The sequence below is a fragment of the Montipora foliosa genome, chromosome 14 (assembly GCF_036669935.1).
Source record: "Montipora foliosa isolate CH-2021 chromosome 14, ASM3666993v2, whole genome shotgun sequence".
Taxonomy (NCBI): Eukaryota; Metazoa; Cnidaria; class Anthozoa; order Scleractinia; family Acroporidae; genus Montipora; species Montipora foliosa.
In genome coordinates, this window is record NC_090882.1 from 1,175,026 (window position 1) to 1,187,525 (window position 12,500).

Here is a 12,500-nt window from a genome sequence, read left to right on the forward strand (position 1 = left end):
ACCGGTGCACTCTATTAACTAGAATTGTACAGAAACTGTTTTGACACAATTCAATAATAATAATAATAATAATAATAATAATAATAATAATTATTATTATTATTATTATTATTATTATTATTATCATCATTATTATTCAGTATAACTCAGCAAAAACACACTGTTTTATTATAAGGTCACGTATGCATCCTATAAATTCTGATGAACCTCAGGACTGGTGTTACCCTTATTGGCATTCTGCATCTAAATTGTGTATACTAAGTAAATGACCATTGTACAATTTTGATACCGAATACACCAATCTACTACTATACATACTATTTCAAATAGTCATTCATTTCATAGCATCAGATATTATGATTGCAGAAGATCAGTTTGGGATTCACAAAGGCTCACCCACGGCTCAACGATTCAAATGCTGACACTAAGCCAAGCCAATAGGTTGCTGAATGACTGAAACAATGTTTTCTTCAGATTCCTAAGTTTTTGTCAAGTTTTCCCCATTAAAAATGTCTTGTGCTACAAAAAGAATCAATTCCTAGACTGCAAGCAGTCCTCCAGTAACACTCAGATCCAATACGCCCATGGAAATGTACAGTAAACACGTCCTAAGTTCTCGCTGCTACAGTGTAGTCTCTCAGACAAGTCCACACTTCTTGAGCATAAAACATAATACAAATGTACTTGTGTCTTTAAAGCTTGCAGTATAAGAATCAATGAATGCTGAAAATTCATCCACTTGTTTTGATAGATTGCTTTAGTTTACCTTTGATGCAACAAGGGCTCTGTTGTAGTGGAGCTTAGCATTTGTTGATTTGTTGATTGGATCGATTGTGAGTGCTTCAGAGTAAATATCATAAGCCTTCTGGAATTGGCCTTTGGAGAAAGACTCGTTTCCCTCTTGCTTTTTGGACTGCAGTCGTTTCGCTTTCTGAATAAAAAGAAAACGAAAAAGAAATCTTGACCTTGTGTACAATACGTTTTGTTGTTGTTGCTGTTAAAAATAATGTGATCAAATCATGTGTGGAATGTTCATCAATACTGGTGTACAGTGTACATGTACATGTAGGATTAAAAAAATAAATGGATTGGAAAGCATTTGCAGAACACTGCACATTATGTTCTTCTGGGTAGGAATTTCAGCTTCCCTTATAATGATCAAGAATTTTCAAAGAAACGTTTTTCCCCATGAAGAAGTCTTAACCTGTCAAGTTTTATTCTTCTATTAAAAAACTGAAAAGGTATTTTTCAGACCTGGTGGAAAAGAGTTAAAAATGTGAGTTGTAAACTCATACTGGACAATGCAAGAAACAAAACTTCAGCATTAAGGGAGTGAACGATGAAACAGTTTCTGTGAAATCTCGGACTTTTATCTCAACTTTCCAACTAAGTTTTTCAGGGCTAAATGGAAAAAAACAAGCCAACTCAATAACAAAACCAGTAGCACTTTTTTGTTTCAATGAAACTGAAAAAAAAAATCTTCACACTTATTTGTGTTCTGCTTAAAGTCAGAGACTAAATGTTCTCAACATAATTTAGCTGGCTGCTGGCTCTTGGTGATATAATAATTATTATCCTAGGACAAAATATAAAATAATTTTATTGCAATAACAAACTTAATGTGAACCAATTACCTTCAAAGCTAACATTGCCTTCTTGTGGTCGGGGTCATTTCTAAGAACTGCATTAAAATGCTGGTAAGCTTTATCAACAAAATCCTAAATGAGAAAAGAGAATATTTAAGCTTACCAAAAATATCATACTGTAAACACTGGTTTATAAGCCACACTTTTTTAATGTAAAAGTTTGTCCAAAACTGGGGGTGCAGCTTACACATACAGTGTATCTACGAAAGCATCTCTGAAGATATCTGTAATCACCCATATCTGACACCCATGCACCAAAAGACATAAGACAAAAGACATAAGATTACTGTTACGAGAGTTTCAACCTCGGGTATTGCATTTCTAGAGTTGGCCCTGGTTTTCAGCAACCATATCATAGCAAGTGTTACTGAGAGAAACAGTCTGTGGCAGGAGGTGGAATAATATTATTATTTTCTTAAAATTTAAAATACACTTTTTGTTGGATACACGACTCAACAGCTCAAGGAAAAAATTTCAACTATTCACCTACATGTAAGTACCCAGGGGCCCGTTTCTCGAAAGTCCCGAAAACTTTTCGGGCCCGAAAAGCCATTTGTGAAATTGCCAACCGCTTGTTTTGGAAAGCCGATCTTTTAACATGTTTTCAAGGCAACAAAAAGAAAAATAACTGTGAAGTTTGAGGTATTAAATTTTCTCCGTTCTTGAGATACAAAGGGAATTGTGACACCCGAAAACGGCCCGTAAAGTTTCGGGACTTTTGAGAAACGGGCCCCTGGTCCCAGAGGTTTTTCTTGAGCCTCAAAGCGACGAAGATGAGTCCTGAAGCCGCGAGAAGAGAAATACATCTGGTTATCTTGAACTTGAATCTCACTTTCATGCAGACGCCAGAGTCAGGATCTGACCCTCGGGCTCGGGTTGGTTGATATTCTTACACACGGGTCAACATGATTGGTTCGTTTGATTGGTAACACCTAGGAACGCGTGATTGTTAAGTTGCCATTGGACCCTTTGTTAATAATAATTTATCAATTTGACACATTTGACAGCTGGCATGTGCATGAAAGTGAGATTCAAGTTCAAGGTAACCTGAAGTTTTTCTCTTCTCACCTCTTCGTGACTCGTCTTCGCGCCTTCGCATTTCAAGAAAAACTTCTGGGACCAGGGTAACAAGTAAGGGGAGTTACAATGTAAAATACAAAACACGAAAAGCATATTCTCCAGTATGATATGCAAATAAATTATACCATTCATGTTGCACCATTCATCTACAACAATACCTGATAATAAAGACAGAGTCCCTTGACATACAGAGCATCTGAATTAAGAGAATCATTCCGCAAAATATTTCTGTAAAAAGAACAAAAATTAACAAGAACCTGTGGTAAAAAAAAAAAGCTGGAAGGCAAAGGTACACTGTAAAATTAATCTCTTAAGGTCCTTAGGGAGGGTAAAATTCAGTGATACCACTGTCAGGGGCTTTATTTAAGAATATTTCAGGCCACAAAGATTCTTCAGGCCGAAGATCCTTTGCAGAATCATCAATGGGCTTACAGGGAGCAGCGTTAATGCAAACTGAGAGCACTTGCCTTCCACAAATGCTGCCTGGGTTTTTATTCTCAGACTCAGCCTCATATATGGGTTGAGTGCGTTGGTTCTTCAAAGCCTGAGTACTCCAGTTTTCCAGGCCTTCCTCTCAATTAAAACCAAAATTATTTGTACACTGTCGACTCAGCAATAATTCAGTACAAAACAACATTTATTAATCTCATCATTTCTACCGTTATTCAAGTATGGCTATAATTCTTTCCATGACAGTGTCAAATAATTGGTAATTAATAATAACAATAAAAATTAGCATTTTGCAGTTGGGATTTTCAACTCTTCCCCTGCTCACCTGGGCAACGCAACAATTAAGGAAACCCCCAAAAGATTAAAGTTGACAAGGGACTTTCTTTAAACTTTCCCCAGTTGTTCCTCACATTGTGGTGAAAATAATAATAATAACAACTTACAATTTATTGGCCTCTGAAGTAGTTGCGACAAAAATAAAATCATTTATTTAGTATTTTAATGCTAAATAAATGATTTTATTATGGTGGCTGGATCAAGTTATTCAGAACTGCTTCTTTCAGGGATAACATGTTTTGTGGCTTTGCCTCTATCAGCCTGGGAAATGTGATACTTACTGCACATCTGTTAGAGCATCGCTGTATTTCTCCATTAAGCAGTAGGCTTCTGCTCTCATAACTTTATATACCATACATGCAGGACAAACTTCAAGAGCATGATTCATACAGAACACAACCTAAAAGAGTAAGCATCCTCACATATACCGGTACATGTATTTTGCTTAGATAATCAAAAGTCTTCCCTTAAAGGGGCACTGTCATGCTAAATTTACTGGTTTTAGCTCAAAATTATGACAACCCACTGACAAGATTTATATATTTATGGCGCAAAGAGCTAATTGTATTAATTTTTGGTGACTTTCTCAAGACACTGTCTCCAAACTTGAAACAAATGGCCAATTTTTTCAAGTTTCAACCATTTACATCCTTTCCATCCTTGGCTGCAAACAAGAAAGAATAGCTTCAGTGCACTTTAATGGTTATTGGCTACAAAACTACAGCATTATTTATAGGTCCACATTGAGACAAAGACATCTTTTAGTGTTTTGAAGTTTGCCTAAAATAGTGTGACACTGCCCTTTTAAGGTTACTGAATAATCAGGGTTCTGTTAAGGAGGACACTGTTATATTTCCCCATTTGAAACTTTGGCCTAAACTATTTCCTTCCACCCAGTTCAGGATAGAAAGTATTAGAAACTACAAATACAGTACGCTGACAAAGGCAAACTGAAACACCACCAAACACTAGGTTTAATAATTAAAAAAGCATGTGGCATGAAATTACCACATTTGAGCTTTACTACAACAGGGAGCCCAGCTATGAATGAGCTGGTTCCTGTTGTAAATAGGCAGGTACAAAAATCGGACCAGATCAGCTCAAATAGCTCACTTTGGATCGGGCAAAATACGGTTTTGTAAGCCCAAACTATTTGACGTTTGCCCTGATTTTACCAAGGTTAGCTTAAAGATTAGGGCTCGGGTGATTTCTTGAGGCCTTATAATTTTTTTTACATTGATCTCAGGTGAGGGATCCGAGTTGATCTGGGCCGACTTTGGTACCTGCCTGTTGTACATTTAAATCAAAATCCTATTGAAATCTTACTCCTATGTACATGCAAACTCCAGACTTGATTCCAACTGCAAATCCTTTGTGCACATGTGATGCACAGTACAAGAAAATTTGACTGCGGGGTCAAATTAACGTGCATTATAATTTATATCACATTAAAAGTAATTTACATGCATGCATTTAATTCAATGCATCTGACGAAGTGCAACGTGTAAAACCAACATGCATTTCATGTCCAGACTAATTTAATTATTCGTTTTGTTTTATACATCGATCTACAGAAAACTTTAATGGCTAGAATTAAATTCACATCAATTGCATTCTTCTGAACTGTGACGTATAAAGAGCGCTTAACATCTTGATTACTGTAGGATCATAATCCTTTTAAGGAACCCAAACAGGATCCCAATTACAAAATTCTAAATGCTCACGAATACACAATCTTTCTTAGGATTTCTACCACGGCAGTTATTTCATACCTTGCCAAACCTGTAGAGCCTAAACAGGATGGAATAAGCACAAAACTACGATGATTGGGTAAACATTAATTTTGTTTCCAGGTTACATGTACATACAGTTATTTGTTGATGGCACTGTCCTCCTTGCTAAACTGATTTACATGTACACGTAGGTGACCAAAACGTAAAGACTAACATTACAACATTAACCTAGTTTACCAAATTTAATATCAATCAACTTGGCCCATGAAAACCAAGACCATGCTGCAGATTATGAATGAGGGAAGGAGGGAAGGGGGGGGGGGGGGGGGCACAGGGGTTTGGTACAGGGTTGTGTTTAGGGGAATAGTGTACCAACCCTCCCAATTTTTTTGGCATCAAAGCGAGGGATATACCTTTCTGTAATCTTCTTTATCGTGAGCTTGAAATGCTGATGACTCGTATTCTTGAACCAATCGTGTCATACGCAGCTGAAGGTAAAAATGATATCAGAATTCAGTTTGATAAAATAATAATAATGTAATCATGATGATGATGATAATAAGATTATTGTTATAATAACATTTTTTCAGGGTAAAACATAATGAAACCTTGAAAATTGAAATTTTTTGGATAACCTCTTACTATTGGTCTGAGGTTATGGCAGTATGGACCTCACTGTGTGCTTGGTCTGTACAAAAATGAACGAGGGCCAATAATTATTACCCAGTACAGTCCAGAGAAAGTGAACTTTAATATTAAGTTGAGTATTACATATATGGCATTGTTTCTTTGAGTGATCAGACTTGGTTAATAATTGCAACCTGTATCCTCCATCAGCGAACGCTGAACAGTAACCTTTTACAAGTACATGTAAAACTACAATACATAAAAATAAACTGCCCTAATTTTTAAACATTAATTAAAAGTGTTTTGCTCAACTTGAATTTCCCAGGAGAGAGAAAAAAATAGAAAAATGGACTGTTTCCGTGGTAATGGTTCCTACTGTAAACTCCCAACCAAAAAGCAGCTATAATTATAATCAGAGTGCTCTATTTAGCCAGAGAATTGCTTACCATACGTAATTATGATAAATAAGGTGAATTTAAGCAATATAAGGTGATCCACACAGGACACTTGTCTAGTATCCCACATAGAGACTGTAAGAGTATTAACATACACGTACTGAGTGTAAACCAGGGTGTTCAAGTTAGCAGGAATTGGCTAAACTCAGGCCTGCATAAGCCAAATTCTTGAGCTACACTGTAGTTGTAAATGTTTCTTTTAACAACCATTTATGGTCGCAACAGAGCTTTGCTCTTTCAGAAAATTCCTGTTTCTTCATACTGTTCTCTGACTACTTCAATTGCTAATGAAAACACTGTATGTACAGCAGTAAACATAAACATCCATGACAACTAATTCTTACGTCACTTTGGGCATCCTTGTTCTGGGGATCTTTTTGAAGGACTTTGTTTAAGTACTGTGTTGCATTTGCAATAGAACCCATTGCAAGATGACACTTGGCTGCTCTGTAATATCCCTGTCAACAAAATGTATCTGCGATCAGAATTTCTTTTAATTTGATGGAAGCAATATTGTGAGCACTTGCACCTAAGCTGTAACATTTGGCAACTCTCAGATTCCATAATTACATACAGTACAGTATTTTCAGCCATGTTTAATGATATCGCCTGTGAAACAGAAATGTACATGTAACAACAAAACTGGTGGCAAACAGTGAAGGAGACTTTTAAGTGGCAGTGCTCAAGAGCGGCTGTAAGATAAAGATAACATACACTTGTGTACATCCCCCACTTTAAACAAAAAAGACCACTTACTGTATATGTAATGGAAGTTATTTTATTTTTCTTTCTTCGCTTTCTCTGGCTCCTTAGAGGTGAACAGTTTTTTGCTCATCACCTCAAAGACAACCAATCAGAATACAGGTGAAGCACTGTACTTTTTACATGTACAGGGGCTTCAATAACTTTTGAAGTAGATTCCTGGGCAAAGTTACATGTATTTGTAATCACATGGGCCTGAGGGAAATATTATTAAGGATTAATTTCACACATATTTTCAAAGTTTCACAAAATTGCCTGAATCATGAAACAATGAGGGCTAAATGTATTTGGAAAATTTAAGTAAAATTAATCCTTAATTGCATGAGGGAACATTGCAATTACATGTTTATCACATAAAGGGCAAAATTATTGAGGGAAGCCCATTCAATGCCACGACAAATAACAATCAACTTAACACACTTTCATTGGTTGAATTCAATAAATCGTTGCTGTCAACAGAAACATCGCTTAAAATGTATTTTATAGGTGGACAAAAAGCACTAAAATCCAAGTGAGAACCTGCTTCTCATGCTCTGGATAAGCAACTGTTAACAAATCAGGATCAAATAATCATGCCCTCCTGATTACTAAAAGTGCCTTCCTGATTACTAAAAAAATGCCCTCCATCTCAGCCAATCAGCATTCAGTAATTGTGCTCTGTATGTGATAATCGATGTAAGGGGCAGTCACTCTTGTCTCTTTACAAGGGTTTGAGTAAAAATCAAGGCAGAGTAGCCGGCGGTGAGAGGCAAATTTGAGACAACATAGATGACAGTATACCACTGGTGACCAGCTTCTGATGAAACCCCTACATGTATCTTGTATACTATGTCCTAGCAAGAATCTTGAAGCGTTATCACAAAAAAGGGTGAATAATAATCATAATAATAATAATAATAACTATTATTATTATTATTATTATTATTATTATTATTATTATTATTATTATTATTATTATTATTATTATTATTATTGGGGATAACGTTCTGCCACCTGGGAGAGATTCTCAATTTCCTCAACAAAGTCTTTGTGTGATGTACATGCGTATTCTTCAGCAAACGATATTGCACCAATTGTTGTGCCAAGCATCTCATGTCCTTCGGTTGTTACTTTAATTCCCGTTCCTTTAAAGACTTTAATTGCCTCTTCCTGGAACTGTGGTTTACAATGAGATGTGTTTTACTTGCATTTGGATGGTATCCTATCTGTGGGCCTGCGGTTGATAGACGCTGCCACCATCTTAGCTTCTTAATGGATTAATCTTTCCGCCACCTGTAGAATCATTCCACGTACCAGACTTGTTTTACACTCCGCTCATCTGACCTTAGTCTTCGAATTAAAGGTGTTACTGTGAGAGCATACACGTACATTGCCATTGCAAGAGGATCTTCCTGAGTGATTCCTTCCAATGATTCAATTTCTTCTCCTCCAGTTACAAATAACCTTACTGGGATTTGATAGGTATTGTTCAGCACTGTTGATTTTGCAGGACAAATCAATCCTACGTGTACGTTGTGCAGCACAGCTTGTCGATTTATTGTGTTGAACGCATTATTGGCATCTACCAGTAAATAACTGCTTCTGTTTCCTCTGATGACATAATCTCTTTCATGGCATGAACAGCCGCTTCGTAACCGGCTTCGTGTCCTGCACATACTTGTAGTGGTCCTGCGACCTCCTGGATATCATCCCCAATGGCTAACCCATCTTTTTGTTTCTTGTCCAGATGTGCAGGCCTTCTGGCAAAGCTTTCCTCATTGGTGGAATGTTAAGAATGATGACTTTATCGTGTTGAATGATGAAATCATAATCTATGGCTTTACAAATGATTTTAGCCAACAACTTGGTTTAAACCTCTGCTTAATAATTACCAAGTATTACATCTATTGTGCCTCGAGGGATGGAGAAAAGTATTACTTCGAAGCCTTCCTTGCATACCTTAAAAGTAAATTGTCTATAGAGAAGAGCAAATGCAAATCACAAATCATCTTGTAAAAACAACCTTTTAGCTCCTTCTCAATGCCAATCTTAGCAAACAAAAACAGCTCTATACGACGCAAAAACGCGTGCTTCTGCTTCCATTTCATTTTAGTTCTGCGTTTGTACGTGTTTTTTCCTTGCCTTTTTTTTTTTAAGTTATGTGATTGATAGGTTGTAAATAGTATATTTCTACTTTTGTAAGGCAACATTGTATTTAGAGTTAGTATTGAAATTTAATAATCAAGAGAGTATTGTAAGTAAGTAATCTGCGATAATGTCAATTAATTTTTTCTGTCAATTAATAAGTTAAGTATTTAATGTTGTAGTAAGGTGTGATATTCAAATTAAAAATAAATATTAAAAAAAAAAAAGAAAAAAAAATGGCTTTGAGAATTGACTTCCTATTATACACCGTGGCACCTCACCAATGCCGATTGGATGTACTCCCGGATTTTTGTTGAGTGGTTATAGCCTGCATGCCACAAATGCTTTGAATTCCAGATGAACAGTTGAGGTACACAGGCATCTTGCTATTCCAGCCAGTGCATTGCATAGATCCACCAAAGCACTCTTATAAGAAGAGCAGAAACGGCGCCATGCATAGGCTGCTGCAGTTAGGCATCAACTCCCAAGGGGCCGGCAGCACCTTACGTCTTGATAGCGGCTATCTTACTTGCTTCTCCAGTAAATCTTTCAAAGCTGATAGGGTCATTATGGATTTCATCTACATCTGGCTTTGTTAGAAGTGTCTCCCTTGAAGGTGCTTGTCTATCAGAACTTCTCGTGCCGTTTTCATTTGAATATCACCATTCTCATCCTCACTGATTGCAATAATTATTAATGTATCCATATTTAAGAGACCCCCTTTGCTTACATTGGAAATTAATCGAACCGCTTGCCGTGTCTTTCCTTGCAACATTTAACAGTTAAATCCTCCTGCAATCTTTTCCAGCTCAACTTCTTCTGTGACAATAGAAGAGAGATGTTTTTGAATACACCTCCCTTCAGAAATTAATTGACCGATTTCTCCCTCTGACCATAAAATTATCCTGCATTCCAAACACGCTACGTGTTCCTTTGTTTTACTTTTGGCATGAGGCTTTTGTAACAATAAACACTGCAAAACTGAACACGCTTTGAGAGCAATACAACTGTACATTCCAAAGCTGATTCCTCGGTATAAGCTTGATATAACTATTATATTATTTTAATTATAATTATTATTGATAATTTTCATGATAATTATATGATGATGATGATGATGATGATGATTATTATTATTATTATTAATGTTATTATTGTTAACTTATTGTTATTGTTATTATATTATTATTCATACTGACCTTTAAAAAATTTTCATCAAGTTTTATTGCACTCTGTGCATCCTCCAATGCTTTATTATATGCTGATAACATCATGAAAGCTGCCGAGCGGTTCCCATAATATGTGGCTACTGTTGGAGCCAACTCTAAAACAACAAAAAATAATCATTCAGATGTTATGATCTGAACCTTGTGCTGCTTCATACCTACTCCTTAAAGCAGGGATGAAGCAGCACAAGCACTTATTATAACCTCAAGACTTAGGCCCCATCCAAACGGATATTTCTTAATCTGCAACTTTTTCTCCCGGATTCAAAAATATTCCCATCCACACATACGGTATTCAAAATCGAATTTGCCCATCCACACGTAATCGAAGCGTATCCGGATTCACTCTAGTAAGCACTCAGGAATCCTCAAGGAAACAGAGGTAACAGAGCATGCGCAATAAAAAAAATAATACTGCCCTCAGCAGCCATCTTGAGAATTGATTTCATGGTAAGGAACTACATGTAGGCTCGATCTTGTTACATCATCCTGATGAAAGAACTTTTGGATTTAGCATCCACACAGTTCCAGATTCATAGTGGATTAAAAAATATCCACTGTGGAGAGCATATTCAAAAAGTTCCAGATTCACCAGCAAATTTGCCAGATATATATGAGGATGTAACGCGTATTCGGAAAGAAAAAGTTGCGGATTAAAAAATATCCAGATATGTGTGCACGGGGCCTTAAATAAAGTCATTTCTGCAGACTGTTATGTACATTATCACTTGCAACAACTTGTCTCAATCCTTGCTTTGAAAATTTCCCCAAGAATTCACTGGCAAAAAAAAATGATACATGTAATAATGACAATATTTTTTTACTATAATTATAATGATGATTCCAGTTTTTCACCCTGTTGGCCACAGAATGAAGTCAAATGCCTCACTGTTTTGCATAATTTATGGTGTTCAAATCCCTTTCTTTTCTTATATTAGATTACTTCAAAAGGTAACAATTGGCCTAATTAACCCATTAACCCCTAAACTGGCCTAATAATATTTTATTATTGTAAAGTGAAAATGTATGCCTTTTTATTACACAGGTGAAATTTTAGTATTTGGCAATTACAACAACAGAGCAGTCAGAAAAATAACAATAATAATGGTGATGATATTTAAGAATAGGCTCATGCCTAGCATGCGACCATCGAGTTATGGATGCACGTGGCAGGTTGATAAGCACTCAAGAAGCGTAGATGTAAGAGCTGAGTACGACTCTAGCTTCTTGAGTGCTTACATTGTAGCAATGTCTCAAGTGCATCCATAACTCGATAGACACACAGTTTAAAGAATGAACCAGTAATTATTATTCTTTTATAACATAGCAGTACCAATTTGTGCAAAAATTTCTTTTGTTTGAGATTGACCTCAAAGTTCTCACAATGCACATTAAGGAAAACAAGGTATGTCATTGGTACAGTGTAAGTTAAAAACATGCCACTCTCAAATGACTGACAGTTTAATGAGAACACTTCATCTGAGTTATCAAAAAGCTATGAATGAAAAGTTAGTACATTGAATCTTCAAGTTTGTTCATATCAAAATATTCATCGAAAAATATGGACAAGCAAAAATTAATCAAAACAGCCGAGCAATAGCAAGCATCTTGAAGTGCTAATTGGTAAAAGTCAAAGACCTTTTAGCTACAACGGCGAAGCTGGGAGGTGGATGGGCGCATGTTGTAATGTGCAAGACTTTGCTAATTACAGTGACCAGTGATCACCATGATGATTGTGCCTGTTTGGGATCCCAGCATTTGCCCACAGAGTTACAGTATGGCTGCTGCCCTGATGCTAAAGGGAAAGGGGTGCTGCTGTGCTTATAATTATTCTTCATTATGGAGTCAAGCGAGTTAACTCTGACTGGACGCGGCTCGTATCAAACCCTGTCCTTAAAACTCCATTTCTTTTTTGGATACTGGAAAAATGATTGGCACATTGGGTTTAACTTAGATGTATACAATTTCAATGCCTTGTAGCCATCATTAACGCCATCTGTCTTGTGTATTCGGGGATACTTTTCCATGCTGGAAACATCAGCAATTCCGCCAGGATGGTTT

The 12,500-nt window shown here is 36.5% G+C and overlaps 1 protein-coding gene across 1 annotated transcript in view; it reads right to left on the reverse strand.

The window, feature by feature from the left end:
- The window catches only part of LOC137984667 (dnaJ homolog subfamily C member 7-like), a 28,356-nt gene that overhangs the window by 11,074 nt on the left and 4,782 nt on the right, over positions 1 to 12,500 (reverse strand). Inside the window, exons 3-9 of the mRNA XM_068831904.1 lie at positions 10,413 to 10,537; positions 6,672 to 6,785; positions 5,659 to 5,733; positions 3,794 to 3,912; positions 2,885 to 2,954; positions 1,635 to 1,718; positions 767 to 931 (exon numbers count right to left, since the gene is read on the reverse strand). Coding sequence (XP_068688005.1) covers positions 767 to 931; positions 1,635 to 1,718; positions 2,885 to 2,954; positions 3,794 to 3,912; positions 5,659 to 5,733; positions 6,672 to 6,785; positions 10,413 to 10,537 — 752 coding nt within the window. The remainder of the gene's footprint in view (positions 1 to 766; positions 932 to 1,634; positions 1,719 to 2,884; positions 2,955 to 3,793; positions 3,913 to 5,658; positions 5,734 to 6,671; positions 6,786 to 10,412; positions 10,538 to 12,500) is intronic.